Source organism: Dromiciops gliroides, chromosome 4, assembly GCF_019393635.1.
Source record: "Dromiciops gliroides isolate mDroGli1 chromosome 4, mDroGli1.pri, whole genome shotgun sequence".
Classification (NCBI taxonomy): domain Eukaryota; kingdom Metazoa; phylum Chordata; class Mammalia; order Microbiotheria; family Microbiotheriidae; genus Dromiciops; species Dromiciops gliroides.
Genome location: NC_057864.1, coordinates 65,356,260 through 65,379,407, shown reverse-complemented (window position 1 = coordinate 65,379,407; position 23,148 = coordinate 65,356,260). Strand labels below are relative to the sequence as shown.

At 38.2% G+C, this 23,148-nt stretch overlaps 1 protein-coding gene across 1 annotated transcript in view; it reads left to right on the top strand.

Moving 5' to 3' along the window:
- Positions 1-23,148, top strand: part of SLC9C2 (solute carrier family 9 member C2 (putative)) — a 99,900-nt gene that overhangs the window by 51,302 nt on the left and 25,450 nt on the right. The window contains 6 exon segments of the mRNA XM_044003123.1: positions 898-995; positions 7,480-7,599; positions 10,322-10,520; positions 12,405-12,593; positions 18,626-18,775; positions 20,296-20,347. Of these exon segments, the coding sequence (XP_043859058.1) occupies positions 898-995; positions 7,480-7,599; positions 10,322-10,520; positions 12,405-12,593; positions 18,626-18,775; positions 20,296-20,347 (808 nt within the window).

Genomic DNA, 23,148 nt, shown 5'->3' with positions numbered 1-23,148 from the left:
AGACCTAAAGGGTAAATTAAGAAGTAAAGAAGTCAAGCTTCACCCAAGGGGAGAACTGGACTTAACCAATAACTAGTAAGTGAGCACCTTAGACTACTATAGAGACCTGGAAGCAAGGCAGTTGGTTACGATGAGGACAAAGTTGGGTCTAGATTGACATCAAGAATGGGGAAAAATTGAATTTTGGAAATGGTGCAAATCAATCTCTTTTTATCTATCTATCTATTTGGTTTTCTACTGTCTATAGTCTGTATATAAAACTAAAACTCAAGAATTAAACTAATGGGAAGAAAGTTAGACCATCACCTTCCAACTGTTTACTAGGGTAGAATACCTCCTAGAAGCTGTGGGAGATAGGAAGAGAGAAAAAGGGAGAGAGAGAGAGACAGAGAGAGACAAAGAGAGACAGAGAGACAGAAAGAGACAGAGGTAGAGACAGAAAAGAGAGATGTCTAATAATGAGTAAGAAAAAAAAACAACCTCATAGGGTGATCTGAGTTGCAAGGGCATCAAGAGCTATCCTATTTCTGCTTGGATTATTCCCTTATCCCTCAAGCATCTCTACACTTAATAGAAAAACAGAGACAGATTCAAAGGTATGCACCATTGCTGGTTATTCAATTTACTTCTTATTCAGTCCAGAAAGCATGTATTAACACATAACACAGCTATTATGTACTAAGCATTGTGATAGGTTCCAGGGATATAAAGATAAAAGTGAAACTAATCCTTCCCCACAAAGGGCTTACATTTTATTGAGATGATGAAGGATACTTATATTTGTTTAGTATCTCATGAAATTCTTTCATTGGGTCAAGGCACATTACACTCATGCTTTATTTCCTTATTTATTTAATTATTTTGATAGTAATTGGTGTTATTTAAATTGTTGTTTAGAGTAGCTTTGAAACACAGTATAAAGAAGGAAATCTCACGGAAGTAGCAGCCCGGATATTAATTGGAGCATCCAAAAGCTATGGCACTGTCCAAGGAAAGTAAGTGTTCCACCTACTTAACCCGTAAATCCTTAATCAAATGCATGTTTGCCAAATTGAGTAATAAGAATACACTACTGACCTGGGTTTAAGGAACATACTTAATGTATTGAAAAGTACATTGAGGGGGCAGCTAGGTGGTGTAGTGGATAGAGCACTGGCCCTGGATTCAGGAGGACCTGAGTTCAAATCTGGTCTTAGACACTTGACACTTACTAGCTGTGTGACCCTGGGCAAGTCACTTAACCCCTCTTTACCCTGCAAAAGAAAGAAAGAAAGAAAGAAAGAAAGAAAGAAAGAAAGAAAGAAAATATATTGAAAATGTGAGCTGTTTTTATTGACATCTACAAGGGAGCAAAGTGGACAGATTGGAGCCTAATATGTGTTATTACAGAGCAAAACAAGACCTTCACCTCCACTTCATCCCACCATCCATTTCTGTTTTGGCTAAAAACTCTGAGGGTCTTCCCTTTCCCAGACTAATTTTTTATGAAGGCAAACTAGGCCATATTTTGCCTCAGTTCTTACCTATCCTTTTATTACTGAATGGGCATTGCCTTAGACAAACTGAGACTTGAGAAAGACCTTAGCTTAAAAAAAAGGTCAAGGTCTCCCAATGAGGCCATTGCCAGTCATTTTGACCTATGTCTTGCTACTCAAGTCCAGTGATTCTGGAGGGGAGAGTGAGGCTGATGACTTTGCACAGCCCAGCCTCACTTAAATCCAAATCACTTGTAAGTCAAGACATCACTCTCCTGATGTCATTGGTCCTAAAGAGGACAAACAACAACACACCATTCTCCCAAGTTAAAGGATAGTATAGGCTAAATACAAAGCCACATATAGCCAGGCAGTCAAAAATGTTCAATAGGACCAAAGTTTAAAGTCATGAAATACCTATGCAGATAGGTCACAAATCTAGAGACCAAGCCGGAATGCACTGTTAGATTTTATGAGCTATGGGTCAGGAAATAGGAGGGGGACCAAAACAGGAGAAAGAATGGGAAATAACATGGAAAATAAATGGCTTTGAGACGATTTGTTTCACTAAAGGAACTGCTCAAGAAAGAATTGTGTGTTAGCCATTCCTTCTCACTATACAAGCTTAATTATAAACAAAAATTCTGTAAATTTGAATAACTTCCTTCCCCCTAGGGTAACTCTTTGGACTTTATTGCACTGGTTTGGTGGGATATTACTGGTAGAAAGCTTCTGCCAGCCCTGGGGCACAACAGTTATATATAGGTTCTTATATTCCCTCATCAGACTTGTGAGACATATAACCCTTCCTGGTCTACCAGTAGTGAAGGAAGTCTTGTTGCCTCTGAATCGTCTATGGTACAAAATTGTTTTGCCCATCCATAGTCAACAGCAGTGATTTGTATAATTCTAAATTGATGTCCAACACCATATACATCTCTACCAACAATACATCAATGAACCTGTCTTCTAGAGAATTTTTATTTGTACTAAAAACTTTAACAAGTTGTCTGCCCAGTCTCACTGGTTTTATTACATTACCAGTGGTCAGGGCTGCTAATTCAACTTATTCTGGGAGCCACTTGTTTTTGGAAAGCCATGGGCCTCACCTGAAGGGTGGTGTTCCCTCTGTGGCTTGTTTTATTTCCTGATAGGAAGTAAAATTTAAAGCCCATAGCTTAATGACCTCTTGCCAAAATGCATCTATCTACCTTAGAAACTGGTTTTGCTGTCCCCCTCCCCCAGGGTGATGGGGCTATAGAAGAAAAATGGAATAAGTCTGGTGTGGTTAAGCACATGTGTAGTTTCTGTTACTAGGGAAGCTGAAGCTGGTGGATTGAATGAATTTGGGAATTCTGCATTTCAGTCGGGATAAAACTGGTTGGATAGCCAATCTAAGTCAGGCATTAATATAGTGAACTCCAGTAGTAGAAAGCCACTAGGTTGTCTAAAAGGGGGGAAACCAGGTCAGAAAAATAGAAGAGGTTACAGCTTCCATGCCAATCAGTTCTAAGATCAGACATGTGCCTGACTACTGCACTTCCAGCCTGGGGAGATAGGGAGACACGGTCTCAAAACAAATAATCAAACAAAAATAAGTGAGGCAGAGTGATCTTCTTTCTTTCTTTCTTTCTTTCTTTCTTTCTTTCTTTCTTTCTTTCTTTCTTTCTTTCTTTCTTTCTTTCTTTCTTTCTTTCTTTCTTTTTTTTTTTTTTTTTTCGGTGAGGCAATTGGGATTAAGTGACTTGCCAAGGGTCACACAACTAGTAAGTATCAAGTGTCTGAGGCTGGATTTGAACTCAGGTCCTCCTGAATCCAGGGCCAGTGCTCTATCCACTGTACCACCTAGCTGCCCCGAGGCAGAGTGATCTTTTCAAAATTAGAAGGCTCTTGGGTCATGGTGGAGAAAGAAATCCAGAGAATGAGGAGTAGGGTCCAAGAGAGGAATGAAGAAGTGAATGTTTGTGTGTTGTGCATTACACCTTCTAGCCCATTCCCTCCACATCAGTTCACGTAGGGTGGACAAGGGCCAGAGAATCCTGTGATTAATAGGAGTGTGAATCAGTCGAGATCTAATTGGTAGGGCCACTAAGTGAATAAGCAAACTGGCTATGCTAGAAGAGGTGTAGTCATATGTGTGTGCCTGTGCATACCCACACCCACACCTGCACAAAGCCAGAGAGATCTGGGTAATCAACAGAGAAAAACTGTAAATAGTGCCCAAGTGTAAATCTAGAAAGTTCAAATTCAGTACGGTAACAAATCCAAGAGTTAAGCAGGAACATGTTTTCAAGAGTTCATATCCAGTGGATCAAGAACTGGACAATGATCAAAACTGAAAAGGAAACAGGAAATATGGAAATACCCTGCAATGAGACAATTTTGTTCACACTCAAGAAAGAACTTGAGGTATCATCACCATGTGTTTGTCCAACTCATGCCACCTGGAGAAGTTGTGGACTTGGACATTGGACTCTAAAACCTTTGGAGATTTTATCAACTCAGTTCCTGACTAACAAGAACAGCTCTCTATTTGCCCTAGACCTATCCGTCTTATAGGTGATATCAGTGAGAGATCAAAATTGATTGTCCATGAAACCCAAAACCTGTGAGTGCCTCAGCTTATCAGAATTCTCCCCTTAGATATGGCCCATTTTCTGTTATTCTATTATTTCCAAATGGTTAGAATAGATTGACTTTTGTTGTTGTTGTTGTTCTTTCTTTGTATCCCCCACACTTAGCACAGTGTCTAGGACATAGTTGGCACTTAATAAACAACTTACCTGGTCGATCAACTCATTTATAATATAGATAGTACCTCCCTTCTAGATGGCCTACACTGATAGAAAACTGGTCTTTACCTTCCCACCACCACTCCACCACCACCACCAATAGCTTCTCTGGAAGTCCTGGGCCTTCCAAAATATATTTAGTACCTTGGAAATTAAAATCCTACTTTCTTTCATACCATTTCAATTATTCCCTTTTGAAATCCCAAACACAGGCCCTTTAGGAAGAACTGGAAGCTGTTTTATGCTAAGATTTTCTCTGCCCATCCATCCCTTATACTTGTGTTCCTGATCACTTCATAAAGAGTTCTTAGAACTCTTCAGAAAGAATAAGCTCTTAAAAAGTTGCAAGAGTGATCTTTCCAGAGTGAGAAGGCTGCTGGGTCATGGTGGAGAAAGAAATCCAGAGATCTAGCTATATGGTGACAACTGAATGTTAATTTCCATCATCAATGGGCTTGCTCATCAGACTTATAATGGCAGGAGGGCCCACAGGTTCTGCATGAGGGAGCTGTGACTAGAAAACAGTTCATATGAAAAAGAGCTAGTGGATGGGGGACTTCCAACTCAATAGAAATCCATAGAGATGCAGCCAAAAGAGCTAATGTAAATTGTCCAGTGTCCAGAAGTAGGAATGTTCAGAGTGAGGAAATTCCACTGTTCTCTGCTCAGTCAGACTACATTTAGAATATACAGTTTGGGGCACCATATTTTGGGCAGGGCAATGAGGGTTAAGTGACTTGCCCAGGGTCACACAGCTAGTAAGTGTCAAGTGTCCGAGGTTGGATTTAAACTCAGGTCCTCCTGAATCCAGGGCCAGTGCTTTATCCGCTATGCCACCTAGCTGCCCCCCAGGGCACCATATTTTGGAAGGGAGACTGACAAACTAGAGGAAGTCAACCAGAATATTGAGGCGACTTGAAACCATATCATAGGAGGCTTGGTTGAAGGAATGAAAATCCTTAATCTGGAGAAAAGAAAACTAGTGATGGTGGTGGCAGAGAAGGTGATAAATATGGAAGCAGTTTTCAGATATAGGGAGGGTTGTCATGGGAAACAGGATGTCTTTTTGACTCAGAGTACAGAACAAGGGCTAACTAGTTAAAAGATATAGGAAGGGGTTTTCAGCCCATGTAAGAAAAATTTCTTAACAGTTAAAACTATCCAAAAATAATTTGGAATTAGTGCTAAGAAAGTGAATTAAAGAAATTCATTCCCTTTAAGTGAAACATACTACTGATAGACATATAGCTGAAGGAAGTCAAAGATACAAAGGTCCCCACAAAGTGGTACCTGCTGATTGAAGAATGACTAAACAAATGGATACATGAATGTAATAGAATAGTACTGCACTGTACGAAATGATGAATATTTAAAATACAGAGAAGCATAAGAAGACATATGAAATGATGCAAAGTAAAATAACATGCACACCAACTACAATGTAAATGGAAAGATTTAAAAAAACAAACCTAATTGCTATATAATGGTAATGACCAAGCTTGGCTCCAAAAAAGGATTCTGAGAAATGGCCTTCCTCCTTTCTTTGCAGACGTGGAAGATTAGGGTGTGAAATACTTCATATAATGTTAGACTTGGTTAATGTGTTGGATAGTTTTGTTGAACTGTCTTTCCCTCTGCTCTCCTCTTTTTTATTCTTAGTTATAAGGGGTTTCTTTCTGGTGGAGGGAAGGGAAATGAATTCATCAAAAAAATGAAGGTGATAATGGAAATAACAATTAAAAATTATAAAAATTAAAATGAGGGGGCAGCTAGGTGGCACAGTGGATAAAGCACCGGCCCTGGATTCAGGAGGACCTGAGTTCAAATCCAGCCTCAGACACTTGACACTTATTAGCTGTGTGACCCTGGGCAAGTCACTTAACCCTCATTGCCCCACAACAACAAAAAAATTAAAATGAGTTCAACAGATGTGCAAATCATAGTTTTCCAAAAATGCAATAGGTTGCCTCAATTGGTAGTGAATTACCCAGCACTTAAGAACTTCAAGCAGAGGCTAGATGACCACCTGTTGGTATGTAATAGATGGTGTTCATGATTTGGGAAGAGATTGGAATAGATGACTTCTAAGGGCCCTTCAAATTCCAAAGTTTTATGATTATGATTTGCAAATGATATTTCCTCTTTTTAATTCCAGATTTGCTTGACTGACTTACGCATGCCTATATACTCTCAAAATTAGGATATAGTTTGTGGAGGCAGGGGATGGATTGGCAGGGGAAAGTAAGAGAATAAATGAACAAAATTTCCCAGGTGAATTGTGCTCTGTATGACAATGTGGTCTTGCCATTAAGCTTCTGCAAAGCCCCCACTATGGGTTATAGCTATTGTTGTTGTTATTCAGTCATTTCAGTTGTATTGAGTCTTTGTGAGCCCATCTGGGGTTTTCTTGGTAAAGATACTAGCATGTTTTACTCTTTCCTTCTCCGACTCATTTTACAGATAGGAAACTGAGGCAAACAGGGTTAAGTGACTTGCCCAGGGTCACACAGCTAGCATCTGAAGTTAAATTTGAACTTAGGTCTTCCTGACTCCAGGTCCTGTGTTCTATCTACTGTACCATCTATGTTTTAGCGTTTTCCAAATTCTTATTTTTTGGCTGTAAATGATGGGCTTTTTTTGGGGGGGGGAGGGGATGGGAGGGTGTTTGAGTAAGCTAGAATGTTAGTGGTCTGGACCTATGATTTTATCTATGTAGGGAACTCCCAGTGTCTATGTAGGAAACTCTCTGCACTGATACAGATCAATGGTTGTTCTATAATCTGTAGTTACCGATAGTTGCTTGGGGGCAATAGTAAATTCTGAGTTGGGAGGAGCAAAATTAATCACATTACCTCTATTACATTTTGGTTTCACTTACTCAGACTAGCACATAAATCTCACCCATTAATACATCTTGGCCTCATCTTTAGAAACATTTGCTCATGGTATTGCTGGGAAAATCAGGATTGGATGAGGGGGAAATCTTTCTCTCTTTTATGAGGTCTATAACAGCTTAAAGCTACTGTCAATGACATCCAAAGGTCTCTTTGTTAATCCAAAGGCTTTTTGTTAATTTGTTTAGTCCTGGGGTTCTACCTCCAGTTACAACTCTTCCCCTTTTATCTTTATCTTAGTATCCCCAACAGAACCTACTTTCTTTAAGTGTAGTGCATATTATTTATTATTACGCACTTATTTCTTTTCTCTGTTAGATTCATGAGTATTTATGATGTCTCAAGTTATCTAAGAGCTAGAAGTTGGCTTGTGAAACTTAAACAATTGTTAGTTTTTTTGTCATATCATAAAGACAAGATTCATTTTGTCCCACCTCGGTAAGTACTTTGTACTTTTTTCAAAGAACGTACTTGAAATATGTGAATTTTTCTAGATGTTCAGAAAAAAACTCATATTCTATCCAATTTTATATTATAGTTACACACACACAGAGGTCATCCCTACTCTAAGCTAAACTCCTTGAAGACAGATTATTTGTCTTTGCGTGTCCCTTTATCACTGTATCCCATTAGAACCTAATAAGCGATAAACTTGAACAAATAAATCAGCTTGCTTTGGACAAATCATTATAATAATCAATTTATATTCATGGGGAGATGATCGATGTATTGCACAGGCCATTGCTCATCTTCCTCCCATCTTGCTTTGGCTTAGCCTCATCTCCTTTGGCCTTGGTTGTTTCACTGGTCATTAACAATACTACCATCAGAAAGTAGGTAGAGAAAGGGGGAAAAGAAATGACTATCTGGTTATTTTGAGCTTTGATTCCCAAGTCTTATACAGACAATCTACTACACTGAGCTGCTTAAGGTACCCTTTCTGGGAAAAAAAAAAAGGTACCCTTTCTGTTTGACTTGGAGCAGGAATGGGGAGCTCCCTGCTCCATGGACTCACCAGTTTCTCATCTTAATTTCATTTTACTCAGAGGACAAGTATTACAACAGCAACAAACATTTATTGAGCACCTTACTGTAGGCAGAAAACTGTTCTAAGTGCTTGGGAGATATAAAGTTTACAAAAGATATAATAATCCCCGCCCTCAAGAAGCTTACAGACTGGCAAGTCTTTTAGAAGTTGCTTATAGTTGTGAAAATGCAACATAGTTTCAACAAACTTTGACATCAAGATTCTAAAAATTTACAAGGTACATATTTTTTTCTCAATAAAAAAGTATGAAACATATTTCCATAACAGAATATTTTCATTTTTAAACAGGAAAATAAAAGCATTTCCAGAATACTTATGATTAAAATTTTTAAGCAGTAATTAAAACAATGTTCCTAAGAAGTTTGATAATCTTTTTCAATTTTTTTTCAAAGTTTAAAGGTGGGGGGTATATTTTCAGAGGAAAACAGTCCTACAAAATAAGCCATATCTTTACTTCTCAGGAGTTTTACAAATCTCAAAGTTGTCTGTAGATTTCTCCCTTAAAAAAAGAATTGTACTGAATACAATTATGACTGATGAAATATTCTCTATTTCTCTCTAAAAACGGTATTCCCAAAGTCTTAGCACAGTTTTAATATTAATAGCTTAAAACTGAACTAAGAGGGCAGCTAGGTGGCACAGTGGATAAAGCACTGACCCTGAATTCAGGAGGATCTGAGTTCAAATCCCACTTCAGACCCTTGGCATTTACTAGCTGTGTGACTCTGGGCAAGTCATTAAACCCTCATTGCCCCGTGCAAAAAAACCCCCCAAAATGAACCAAAAAACCCCACACAACTGCACTAAGACTTTTGGGACAGTCCGTATACTATACAATGCATATAAACATACACACATGTCTTTTCTTTGGCTTAGCCTCATCTCCTTTGGCCTTGGTTGTTTCATTAGTCATTAACAATACTACCATCAGAAAGTAGGTATATATATACACATACATATAATATGTAGTTATACACACATGTGCCCATGTATTTATGTGACTTGTTTTTTATTTTTCTTTGGAAAATATCCTCAATAGAATAAAAGTTCCTTACCCCTGACTTGGGGTAACAAAAAGTTGCTCATATGGAAGAAGGATTACATTTATTCTACTTTGTCCCAGAGGGCAGAATTAAGTCTCAGTGGGTGCTGGACTTGCAGTTAGAAAGACATAAGCGTGAATCCATCCTCAGGAAAAAAAAAAAAAACTAGCTGTGTGATCTTGGGCAAGTCACTTAACCTGTCTTTCCCTCAGTTTCCTCATCTAAAAAGTGAGGATGATAATAGAATCTGTCTTATAAGATTGTAGAGAGGTTCAAATGAAGTAATACATGTACATTCTGCATATACATTATATATATGTATGTATTTGTGTATGAATATATATATATGAACATATTTCATTTACAAATGTATGAAGTACTTTGCAAACCTTAAAGTGATACTATGAAAATACTATTATTATTAATTACATGAAAATTACAAAGAAACAGCTTTCAGCTCACTTTAGGGTAGAACAACATAATAATTAAGGTTGTTCAAAAGTGGAATGGGGCGCAGCTAGGTGGCGCAGTGGATAGAGCACCGGCCCTGGAGTCAGGAGTACCTGAGTTCAGATCCGGCCTCAGACACTTGACACTTACTAGCTGTGTGACCCTGGGCAAGTCACTTAACCCCAATTGCCTCACTAAAACAAACAAACAAACAAACAAATAAAACAAACAAAAAAAACGTGGAATGGGTTGTCTCATTGGGCAGTGAGTTCTATACCACTGGAGAGTTTCTGGCAAAAGCTGGTTGATCATTTGTCAAGGGTATTACAGAAGATGCACACTTTTAGAAGGTGTTGGACTAGACAATCTTTGGATGTCCCTTCCAACACCAGTCTTATTCTGTGATCCTAAATGTCCCCTTTCTCTGTCAGTTATCTTTCTATGGTGCAATAATCACAATTTAAATTTTTACATTTGCATTTTTATTTATACTCTTAACCATTATTGTTGTTGATGAAGAGTTAAAAAAAAACATATGCTCAACTTTAGTTGTTTTAAGGTATTAGTTAACAATGTACTTTAATAACTGACATTCTATTTAATCTCAATTCTTTTACAGGAAGTCTAAATTTAGGCGTTATGTATATAATATTGTATTTTCAGATGAGTTTCAGTACACAGGATACATTGTCACATTATTATATGTGTATCCTATGATTATACATCTATGGCCAACTGTAAGAGATTCCTATGTGGTGGGACTAATAGTAGTAAACTACTATTATGTTTTCTTGTGCATAGTAGAAACAACACTAAAGGTATTGTATAAAATATCAATGCTTTCCATAAATAGATAAATTCAGATTTCTTAAAAATCTCTTTTCAGAGTTGAATTAACTTGATGTCAGATGCCATTTGCCACAGTGCTTGCCATGATTCTTGGTTGTTTCATATAATTTGTTTGTTCTTCCTTGAAGATGAACGAAGAACTCATGAGAGATCTTCAAGAGAAAGCTCAAAGACTGTTTTAAGAATTTTGTAGAAAAGATTCCCATATAGGTATCAGCTGGACTTGATGGCCTCTGAGGTCTCTTTCAACTCTGAGATTCTGTAATTCAGCTAAGATAAACATCATAAATGCTGATAAACATAATGGATTAAAATTTAATCAGGGGGGCAGCTAGATGGCACAGTGGATAGAACACCAGCCCTGGAGTCAGGCGGACCTGAGTTCAAATCTGGCCTCAGACACTTAACACTTACTAGCTGTGTGACCCTGGGCAAGTCACTTAACCCCAAGTGCCTCACTAAAAAAAAAATAATAAAAATAATCAGTATTATACAGAGGAATAGGACCTCATCTTATTATTTCCTGTTTGAAAATGATTGATGTTTTAAGAATTATAGTTTGGGAGTCTATAGGGAATTGTATATGCTCAACTCAAACTAAATGCCATTGGAGAAAACAAAAATATATATATTTCTACCTGAAAAGCAGTATGAGCATTTTTCCAGGTGGTCAGAAATGATCATTTGCATAATTAGCCCTTCTGCTTAAAGACATTCATCAAAGTGAATCAATCCTATGAATTTAATAGGTATTCATTTGGGTCTCACACAGAGTAAGGGAAATTGGTATGTCATATTATGATCTTTGGAGCCATTATTAATGAAGGCCAGATTCTTTGGGGCAAATGAATTCTTCACTAAGGTAGTTAGGATATTACTGTTTTAGTATTATGGAGAATTTTCTCAGCAGGGAGAACCATCTTAACCCCGAACTAATCTTCCTAACCAATTATGCCATGGAATAGTTCTGGACTTAGGAAACATGATGACAAAGTCCATAAATGCTTGTTTCAAGTATGGGATGATGTCGGCAGGTTTGGATCTAAAGGAGGAGAGGATTTTTACAATAAAATAGAGGAAATAATTCCTCCTGGTTAAGAACATGGCTGAAAAAGTATAGGAAATTATGTCAGCAATACTCCAGCATCTCAAGCAAAAAGAAAAACTTAAGTTTTGAGTGAAAATAGAAATAATAATGACCATGTGCTCCCAGTACGTGCTGAAAAGTCCCCTTCTATATCTCCACTAAAGGCTCTTTCTACCTTCTCATATTCTTTCAATTATGTCTTCTGATTTCAGATCAAGAAATTGAAGATTTAAGTGAATTTAAGATTGTGAAGTTTTCTTTCTTGAGTCACCAAGGTGTGGTAGAAAGAACAAAGAATTTCGAATCAGAAGATTTGAGTTTGAAGATTAGCCCCAAAACTTGCTGTCTTTGATTTAGGCCAAATTACTTTACTTCTTGGGGTACTTTCTCATCTCCGCAATGAGAGGGCTGGCCTATTGGACCTCTAAGGTTCTTTTAGTATTAAAGTTCTATTATTCTATAGGACTTTATAAATTCTACATTCAAGATAAGATGATTCCTCATTCGACTGTATTTTTCTATTTTGTGTAATTACTTCTGGGTTAAGTAGGTCCCTTTGGGCCAGCTTGGGAATATCACTATTCACATTGTTTCAATGGAAAAGCTGTATACAGAATTCCAAGCAAGGGGCTTCAAAAGAATTTTGGAATTTTGGAATTGTTGCTAAGGACTGCCTTGTATTCTGTGATCATTTAAATCCCCCCCCCCCCACATCATTGTAAAGTACTCCAAACAATAATCCTTTTTTGCTTTGATTCCTAAATAGGTAATAATTATGAAAAACAAATATTTTCATCACAGTTGGAACCATCTGGAATTTTACACCATCATTTTGGGACTTATTGATATCGTTTGCATGCACTTAGTCGAAGAGAAGCCAAGAGATATGGTCCTTATTCAATGTTCAGTAATATTAGGATTTTTAAGAATAATAAGATTTTTTCGTATTTTTAAGGTAAGGATTCTGCTGTTTAAGGTATGACCATTTCCTTAAAATGTCATGTAAAAATGTGGCATCTTCCGGGAGTCATTAAGGAAGATCTTAGCTGAATGTCAAATAGAATGACCGGGGTGAGCACAGAGGTTGGAGTCTGCACACGAGGTTACCTAGTTTTTAAAAATTAGCCTAAATTCCCCCATTCCAATTATTAACCAAGCTATGGGATAAGGGCATATCCAAATCAGTTAGGGAGAGCCTGGCAAATTACCAACTTGATCATGTTTCAAGGGCCATAGAAAATTCTCACTGCCTCAAAATATCTTTCCTATTACATACTTCTGAGACAGACATGAATAATCATAGCCTGGGATCATGCCAAAAGTAGTATGCCTTCCTCTACTCCTACAAGGGCCTAGTGCCCTAATTTTACCCTCTGGTTATAAAAAGCCTCTTATAGCAACTCATCCAAATTGATCCCCCCTCAAAATTACTCCACACTTTAATATTATACCCTCTTCATCTTCCATACTTTTACTCAAAATCCCATTTCTCAGTACTGGAACAGAACTTAATTCACTCTAACACATCTTCAAGGGGTAGAATGTATGAGCAGCTTGCCTTTCCAGTATCCTTTGTCTGGCCTCAGACACTTATTAGCTGTGTGACCTTGTCTAAGTGTCACTTTACTGCTGTCTACCTCAGTTTCCTCATTTGTAAAATGGAAATAACAATAGCACCTACCTCCCAGGGTTGTTGTGAGGGTAATTTGTAAAGTGCTTCACAAATCATAAGGTTCTCTATATGCTGGCTGTTATTATTGTCCACTCTGATTACTTTCCCCACTCCCCAAATATGAAGTTTGCTAACTTGTGTTATAGGTTAACTCTTTTAGGGTCATGGGACCATAAGAAGCAGGGGGACATAGCAGATGGAAGAACCTGCCTCTGGATGGATGACCCTGAGCAAGTCACTTCCAGAACCCTGGGAAACTTTCTTAAGTCTCTTAAGTTTCAGAAAAAGTGCATTGATAGAGTTTCTTCCTCTGGGAGCTTAAGAGATTACTATGTGCCAGGCTCTGTGCAAAGCCCTTAGGGATACAAAAAGAAGCAAAAAAACCCCAGTCTCTGCCCTCAAGGACCATACAATATATTGGGGAAGACAACATGCATACAAATATGTACAATCAAGCTATAGACAAGATGAAAAAAGTAAATAATTATCACAGGGAAGGCACTAGAATTAAGAGGGGTTGGGGAAGGCTTCTAGTAAAAGACAGAATCTTAGTTAGGACTTAAAGGAAGCCAGGAAAGGCAGTAGGTGTAGTGGAGAAGGGAGAACATTCCAGATATGAGGGGCAGGCAGCCAGAGAGAATGCCTCTGGAGGAGAAATGGAGTATCTTGTTTGAGGAATGGTGGGAAGGCTAGTGTCACTGGATCAGAGGATCAGAGATATTGGGGAGTAAGATGTAAGGAGACTGGAAAGGTAAGAGGGGGCTGGATTACAAAGGCTTTTGAATGACAAATAGAGGGTTTTGTATCACATGGCCAATCTTTCTTAGTAGGATCACAGATCATAGAATTGGGAATAGATTTTAAAGAAAGCATAAGGCCACTGAAGCTTAGGGAAACTTAAGTAACTTGTTTAAAGTCATGCTGGGATTGTCAAAGGCAGAATTTGAACCTCTGGTTTCAGAGACTCTGACTCTTCACTTTAAAATCTGAGATAATGTTTGTATGAAGACTATGGAAAAGGAATGAAAAAGAGTTGCCTTGGAAGAGAAAGCCTAAATGAAGCATTTTCTTTTCAACACATGCTGTGGACATGTCACACTCACTACCTGTCTTTTAGTTTTCTTGATTAATAGCACCAATATCTTTCTTGTTGTTCAGGCAAAAAAAAAAATGGGAGTAATTTTTGACTCTTTCCTCTTCTACTGCATTCAATCAATACAAAATCTTGAAGCCATGGAGAATGGCCCCAGGGGGAGGGGTGGGGAATTGCCTTATTTTTCTCTTTTGAATGGCAGAAATCAGTGGGCAAGGGTAGGCCATATTGGGGGAACCTCTACCAAAGGAGTCCTTGTTTTCATTTGTAAGAGGTAGGATGCATCTCTTCCTTTAGGATATTTGGTTGCTCATTGGTCTTTGTTTCTTTCTCTCTCTTTGCATTTCAAACATCAGACTTTGTCTAATAACTATAATGTGTAGAACTTTGCTAGGTGCTCCTTTTATGCAAACTTTTTCATTTAATTTTGTGAAATATATGCTGGAAAGTATGTCTGTTTCAGTATTCTGGGGGAGTAAACAGAGTAAGAAAACTAGTTTCTCATCAACCAGAGTGAGGAGAAGTCAAAGACTATGTCCTTCGTGATCCAGAGTGAGGGATGTCAAAAAAACAGACAGAGCCCTATGAAACAGAGTGAGGGATGGCTCAGTAAGGCAAGCACCCATTTTATTATTCTGTTTAGTAAAACAAAGCATACATGCATGGGAGCTTCTCAGGAGAGCAGCTCACTCTAACTTGGGGAAGGGGGGTATTTAAGCAGTAAAGCCATAGTTCCTTGGACAGTTAATATTTATGGCTTCATTGCTATGCCAGCTAGGTTGGGCACCTGTTTAATTCCTTGCTTCCTGGTTTGTTCCCTTCCATTTGCACAACAGAAGTCAGCCTGACAGTTCAAACCTTGAAAACAAATAATATAATGAGGGTATATGCAACAGGGGATCTTTACAGATAAAGATATCTCTTGTAAGATCCATAAAACCATAGATGACTCAGAAATATTGGAGAGGTAAGACAGAGATTCTCTAGAAGATAACAATGTCTCTGGAAGGATCATAAACAACCAAATGGCTCAGGGAAAGAAGTCTCTGTAGATAAGCTGGTATGTGCTTAATTGGCTTCAGGATTTTTACTACTTGTACATCCTGCCAGGTCCATTCTCTGCCACTAGAAAGGATTTTCCCATTTTCTACAGTATCATATTTTTTCCCCCCCAGGTTTCCTTGGTGAGGGTCAGGAGTGAAGAAATCCCATAAAGTACAATCACATTCTTCATATCATGAGTTTGTGGCAGAAAGGTTTAAAAATGTTGGTTAAACTGAATCATGGAATTTAAGAATCAGAAAGGACCATGCTTTCTTACTATCTATCTGTAGGATCTTGGACAAATCACTTAATTTCCTTGGGTCTCAACTTCATCATTCTATGAAATGAGACCATTGGCCCAGATGGTCTCTAAAGTCCTTTCTACCTCGGAACAATCCTGGGATCCCCTCCAACTCCCTTAATGTACAGATGAAGAAACTGAAACCAAGAATTCAGTGACATCCAAGGTCACACAGATAGCAAGCAGGATCTATGACTTCAGACCTAACTTTAGCTCTTACCTTTTACTGTCTATCAGTTAGTCAACAAATATTTGTTCATTTGCTTGTTTGTTTATTAATTTTTTTTAAGTATCTAATCTGGGTAGTAAATGAGCCTAACACTCATCAGAATTGGCTCAAAGACCTCAATCTCATTAGAATTGGCCCAAGGAGGGAATAATGTACACACTCAATTGGGTGGAGTAATCTCTCTAACCCTGCAGGAAAATAGGAGGGGAAGGGAATAAAGAGAGAGGGGCAAAAGAAGGAAGGGCAGAGTGGGGGAGGGGACAGACAGAAGCAAATCCCTTTTGAAGAGTGATAGGATGAAAGAAGAAGGATAATAGAATAAATATCATGGGGAAGGGAATAGGATGGAAGGAAAACAGTTAAAATAGTAATCATGAAAAAGAGAAAAGGGGGAAAAATTGTACAAAAAATATTTATAGCAACTCTTGGTGGAGGCTAAGAATTGAGAATCAAGGGAATGTCCATCAATTGAGGAATGATGGAAAAAGCTGTGCTATATGATTGTAGTGGAATGGTCTTGTGCTACAGGAAATGACAAACAGGATGATTCCTCCAAAAAGCTGGAAAGACTAATGAACATTGATGTATAGTGAGGTGAGCAGAGCTGGGAGGACATTGTCTTCCCATCTAGCTCTTGTTGGAAGTGAATTGTTGTCTCAAGACAATCTTACTACTGGTTCAAATTTAATTTTTGCCAAACTACTTTCCAGTTTCCCCAGAAATTCTTATCAAACTAGAACACTTGGGCTTAATTGAAAACTAGACTATTGCATTTAACTGCTTCTAATTCTTGTTTATCTAGTCCACTCCACTTACCTATAGCTCAAGCTTCTTCAATTCATTCAATTTGAACTCAATCTACCTTTTGGGCTTAATCTTCTCCCCTACAGTCACCCAGTTCTAGCCAGATCACAACAATTCTGTTCCACCCAATGTGCTTTTTGTTCCCATTGTTCCCTCTACCAGAATACCCTTCTCTTTCTTGTCCCATACTCTTCTATTTAGTTTACTCGCTCTACCACTTCTTCCACAACTCCCCTTGTCCAGTTCCTATATAACAGGTTCTGGGGCCACTGGACTTTTAAAAACCTGGCTGGTATTGGGCTGGGGTGAAGGGAGGTGCCAGAAGATCAGAACCAGCAATTCAAAAGTCATTCACTTCCATGCTATCCTTGCTATTCAACAGTTTGTATTGTATTTACCATCTGCCCTCTGGTCTTTGGTATGCTGCCCAGGTTAAAATTCCTCTCTTTCTCTTCAGTTAATCCTTTATCCTGCTTAGTTCTGCTGTTTTGGTTTTTTTCCTGACCCAGTGCTCTACCTACAGAACCTATCCAGGTCTCTGATTTTGGTGGCTTAAGTCTTGGAAACTGGCTCTCTTACTGATTTTCGGTACCTTGGCCCTATGGTCCCTTTCTCTGTTTTGGCTTGTTTCCTATCACGTGACTACCTGGTTCATCACAAGCAAAACCATTCCTATTGCCCTTCAATGAAAACTTGCTGAAACTTATTGGCTCTCTGTTGCCTTCTGTAGTCAGTGATAGAACTATCCTTCCCTAGCTCAAATGCAATCCTCCCTTCCTGATCCTTCCCATTCTAAGAAGTGACTTTTCCTTCCTCCAAATTGCCAGAGAAATTTGAGCTTATGGAACAGAACCATTCTACCCTATATAAATGTCAATTATCATTATCTTCATTATTCTTGCTACTCTTGTCATTATTATGGGTATACATGTTACTTCTTCTACTTGTTGATAGCTCCATAAAACTAAGGACTGTGTTTCATTTATTTTTAAATCCCCCATAAAGCTTAGCATGGTACATTATAGGTGATCAACAAATATTTGTAGAATGAATAAATTAATGAACTAAGAATTGGATCCCTGTCCTTTACTCTTCTTTCATCTCAGCATGTGCAACATGTGGCTTATTTTTTGGCATACAGATATAACATTTGCTACCCATAATTAACAGAGTAATCACTGAGTTGTTTTTCCAGGAGCGATAATGCATTTCTCTTAAAAATTCATTTATAGTTTTGCATCTAGATCTTAAAAATGCAATAATCATTAGCATGAGATCTGGATTATAGAAATAATTATTTTCCTCCTACCTAGATAGAGAGAAATTTAATAGCTGAGGTACTGATGTGTGTGTGTGTGTGTGTGTGTGTGTGTGTGTGTGTGTGTGCGCTTTTACACATAAGTTCTACTATTTAGCTGGCACATGGATACTTTTCCCTAATGCCTTTTAGAACAATAATAATAGTTAGCATTTATATAGTGTTTTCTTGTTTTATACTCACAACAGCCCTGGGAGGTAGGTACGATTATTGTCATCCTCCTCCTTTTACAGATGAGGAAATTGACTTGCTCCAGGTCACATGGTTAGTAAGCATCTGAGGGTGGCTTTGAACTCAGGTCTTCCTGACTCTAGGTCCAGTGCTCTGTGCACTATGGCGCCACCTTGCTGCCTTGAGACCAGAACAAAGCTTCTCTCAGCTTTGCAGGAAGGAGAGAACATACATTGTAAGAACACCAGTCTGTCAGAACTCCATTTGAAAATCTTCCCAAGTAAAGTTTCCCAGGTAACCTGCTGACTCTTAGTGTTTCATCTTACACCTGGGATTTCTTTGACGTGTTATTTAGATGTTGCTACCAACTCTGATAACTGTGACCGAGGAACAGATCAAAAAACGCCTTAGCTTGATGTATTGTATCACAAAGGGCTATATCCAAAGTCAAGAGGATACAAAACTCCTAATTAAACAGATTTCTACTCGAGAAACCATATTTCAGGTGAGGAGAATATAAATAATTTGTAAAACTTTGGGCATGGGGGACCTGGACAAGAATTGCACAAGATGAATAGTCACAGAACTGTATTATTGATGGGAACTCCCAAATTTATAACTTTGCAGATCCATTTTAATATGAAGGCAAATATATTGCTTTTTAGATCATTCAGACATGGGCCAGGTAAACATCAGTGGTTTTATTACATTAAAAGGTTTAATGTTGAGACATTAATAGTACTAGGAAAGATTTAATGGGCTGTGCTCAGAGTTGATGAGAAGGGGGAGTCAAGGCTAGTTTGCATTAGAGAAATTGTGTAGCTCTTTCATTGATCCCACATGGTTTCCTGCTCCAGAAATCCATCAATACCAATATCCTCCTGGTAATATGACATGCCTGAGAATCAGAAAAATGATAAATGCAAGTCACCAAAAAGGCAATGGTAAAGTATATATTTGTAGGTAGATAGCAACACATTGACAATTGTAAGTTAAGAAGTGACAGACATAAAAGGTATCAGAAACTTCTAAAACTGTGTGAGATTTAAAATTGGATACTAGAGCATTAACCTCCCCTTTTAACTTTTTCCCTTATTTATTTCCTAGACTAGTAAATGGAAGAAGCCTCTGGTGTCTAGTTAGAGCTTTTATTGTTTGGAAATTACAAGGTGATGTTGATTAGAGGGATAGGAAAGTAGAAATACAAAACAAATAGTCTTAAGTCTAAGCTTAGTCTATATTCCGTATAAAACTCACCAAAAACCCAAGGCCACCTTTGTGGGGGAGAGCCGCGTCAAGCACGTGCTGCTATGGTGAGCCGGGCTGAGTCTAACTCCAGTCAGTGTCTGTCTGTGCTGAAAAGATATCCCACTTCCGTTCTCTCCTTGCCTTTTAAGCTCGCACCCCAGAAGTGGAGTGCTTAGCAGTCGGACTGGCGTGCGTAGCCCATGCATTGCCTGTCGGTCTCTTCCCCAAAAGGGTGGTCCTTCAAAAACTGGCGTCTTTCCGTATTCACTAACCGACTGTTAAAAACTTTTTTTACCACAACTGGAAGAGATGGACCAGTTATAGAGCCAAAAGAGAAGGATAATAAATGAATACCTATCTGTGAAAATGAAAAAGAAAACCAGACAAAAGCCTTCAGGGAACTGGGTAAATCCATTCAACCTTTATGGAAAGACATAAATAAAAATTATGGTGGATGAGAGGGCCTGGATGGCTTGTGATGCATCAGCATCCATAAGTGAAGTTGAGAAATATGGCACCTATTGAATATCAGGCTATTGATTTCAATAGAGTGATTCTTTCCTTGATCTAAGCAAAGGCATCGAAGATGGGGCAGAAAGATCCTTAGAAAATATCAGTTTCATGATAGAGGGAGGACAATCAAACCTTATATTTCCAAGAAGTTGTAAATGAAATGAATACTTCTTTACCTTACTTATTTGGGGCAAATAGTCTTTTAAAACAAATATTTTATACTTTGTATGAAAGAAATCTAATTTTATCCTCAATTCCTTACAGAAACTTTATGAAATTTTAGAAATGAACAGGCGTGATGCTGTCAAAGAATTGGGTAGGTGGAACTAAGGGACATTTAAATTATCTGTACAAAATTCCCATTTTGTTCTTTTAGGCTCATTAGTTAACTGGTAGTGACCTGAGGGAAATTACTTAACTTCTTTGGGCCTAAATTTCTTCATCTGCAAAATGAAGGCATTGGATTAGATGATTTCTAATACTACTTTCTGTACTAATAATCAGTGATTTTGTAATTTGAGCATAATAAATTATGAGAATATTTAATTATAAATCTAAAAGGATTTGGGAAGGCTATTGTGTTTTCAAAGAAGCACATATTTCTCACCTATCATATAGCAGAAAAGAGATTGGATTTGTGATCTATTCTGCCTCTGTTGCTTGTTACCTGTATACCTTTGTTTTGGTTCTTACTTACTGTCCTTATTTGGAAAAAAAAGAGGAGATAATATAAAAAGAATCTTCCAGCTTTAAATCCTATAACCCTATGATTTCTCTCTTGCCCATAAAGAAAAACACACATGAAACGAGTCCTTGAGATATTCTGAGTGTTCCTTCTTTCTTGTGTGGAAGCTGAGGGGAAAATTCAATGAATTTTTAAGGTCTCTTCAAGCCAAAGGAAGTTATGGTTCTATAATCTATGTTTCAGGGTAGAACTTCAATCTACAGAGTTTAAGAAAGGTACCTCATATGAGAAAGACCAGTGTTGTCAGCCTTTTTTTTTTTTAATGCATAATGCATGTCTGGAAACCCTGTTGGAAAGCAAAATTGGTGAATGTTAAATGGTTAAATGTAAAAACACAGGTAGGGGAAACTAGATTGCACAGTGGATAGGACCCACCTGGTCTCCCAGGAAGACTCATTTTTCTGAGCCTCAGACACTTATTAGCTGTGTGACCCTGGGCAAGCCATTTTTTTCTTTTCTTTTTTTTTTCCTTTTGCAGGCAATGAGGGTTAAGTGACTTGCCCAGGGTCACACAGCTAGTGTCAAGTGTCTGAGGCCTGATTTGAACTCAGGTCCTCCTGAATCCAGGGCTGGTGCTTTATCCACTGCGCCACCTAGCTGCCCTGTGGGCAAGCCATTTAACCCTGTTTGCCTCAGTTTCCTCATCTATAAAATGAACTATAGAAGGAAATGGCAAACTACTCCAGTATCTTTACCAAGAAAACCCCAAATGGGGTCATGAAGAGTCAGGCATGACTGGAAACAACTGAAATTGACAGAACAATAACAAAAAAAAAAAAACCCACAGTTACCTCATTTTTGCCACCAGATGGGGCTAATGCCTCTATAAACCAAAATGCTGAGGCCAGCAATTTTTAAGATGAGTTTCATACCTGGACAATCTTTGGAGCCCAAAGAAAACTGAAGAAAAAAGTGGACCGAGTTGCTGATAAATGAAGAGTCCTTTTTTGTTTGTTGATTTCTTAGGTAACATTGGATGATTGGATTGGTGAACTGAAAAGCATTTTTAATTAGTATATTCTTTATTTTTATCTATGATTATAGATATTCTTTGAAGATACACAAATATTAGGAATTTGGGTAGTGGTGGCAAATATCTAGAAGATTAAGGAACTTCAGATATGCTCTTTTAGTATGGTCTTTAGTGAGGAGATAACTCTATCTGGCTGTACTTAAAATTGTTTTAAAATGTATATTATGGGGGTAAGCTAGGTGGTGCAGTGGATAAAGCACCAGCCCTGGATTCAGGAGGACCTGAGTTCAAATCCAGCCTCAGACACTTGACACTACCTGTGTGACCCTGTGCAAGTCACTTAACTCTCATTGCCCTGCCCCCACCCCAAAGTATATTATGAAAAAAAATGAGGAGGCAGCTAGGTGGTGCAGTGGATAAAGCACCAGCCCTGGATTCAGGAGTACCTGAGTTCAAATCCAGCCTCAGACGCTTGACACTTACCAGCTGTGTGACCCTGGGCAAGTCACTTAACCCCCACTGCCCCGCAAAACAAAACAAAACAAACAAACAAAAATGAGCATAACTTATTTTTAAAAGATATGTTATAGAAAAGTAATCTATTTCTACTGAGAATGAGAAGTCTCTGTGTTAGAGATCTGGGAGAATCAGGACCAATTTTATACTAACTTCAGTTACTTTGTAGAAAGGGGACACTGGATTGAGTTAGAAAATCTTGTTGAGGGAAACTCATTGTCGTTATAAACAAAACGTATTTATTGAATGTTTACTACTCAGGATATAAGGCTTCACATATAGGTTGGGGGCCATATTGTGGAGGCCTTGAATAGCAAGTTCACCAACTCGAATTTTTTTCTGGAGGCAGTGAAGCATCGTTGAAAATCTTTATGAGGGTCATGACATGATTGGAACCATGGTTAAAAAAGATTAATCTGGTAACTGCAGGATGGATTGAAGAGGAGAAGGAGAGAGAGAGAGAGAGAGAGAGAGAACACTTGTCTATTGTCAATTAAGCCAATTAATACAGGAAAGAGTTACTGAGGTTTTGGGGTTGAGGTTGTGGTGAGATAAATGTAAAGAGGATTTGGAGGTGAGACATGGTGAAGAAATATGTCTGAATAGAATTGCCGCAATCTTTATCATCTTTGCCTCTTTCTTAGTGATTACACAACATGGGAAACCTATCCATTTTTTTTACTACATTGTTGTTGGAGGTGTGGCTCTAACACCAGTACTCCCTTAGTTCAGGTTCCATGTTGAGATGAAATGAGGGACTCACCGTCACTGAAAGGTTAAAAAAGGTTTATTTTTCTCTAAAACAGCAAGGATATGCAACAGGGATATAATCACACTTACCTGCCCTGGACTTGGCCCTTGTCTCCATATAGAAATGCTTCTG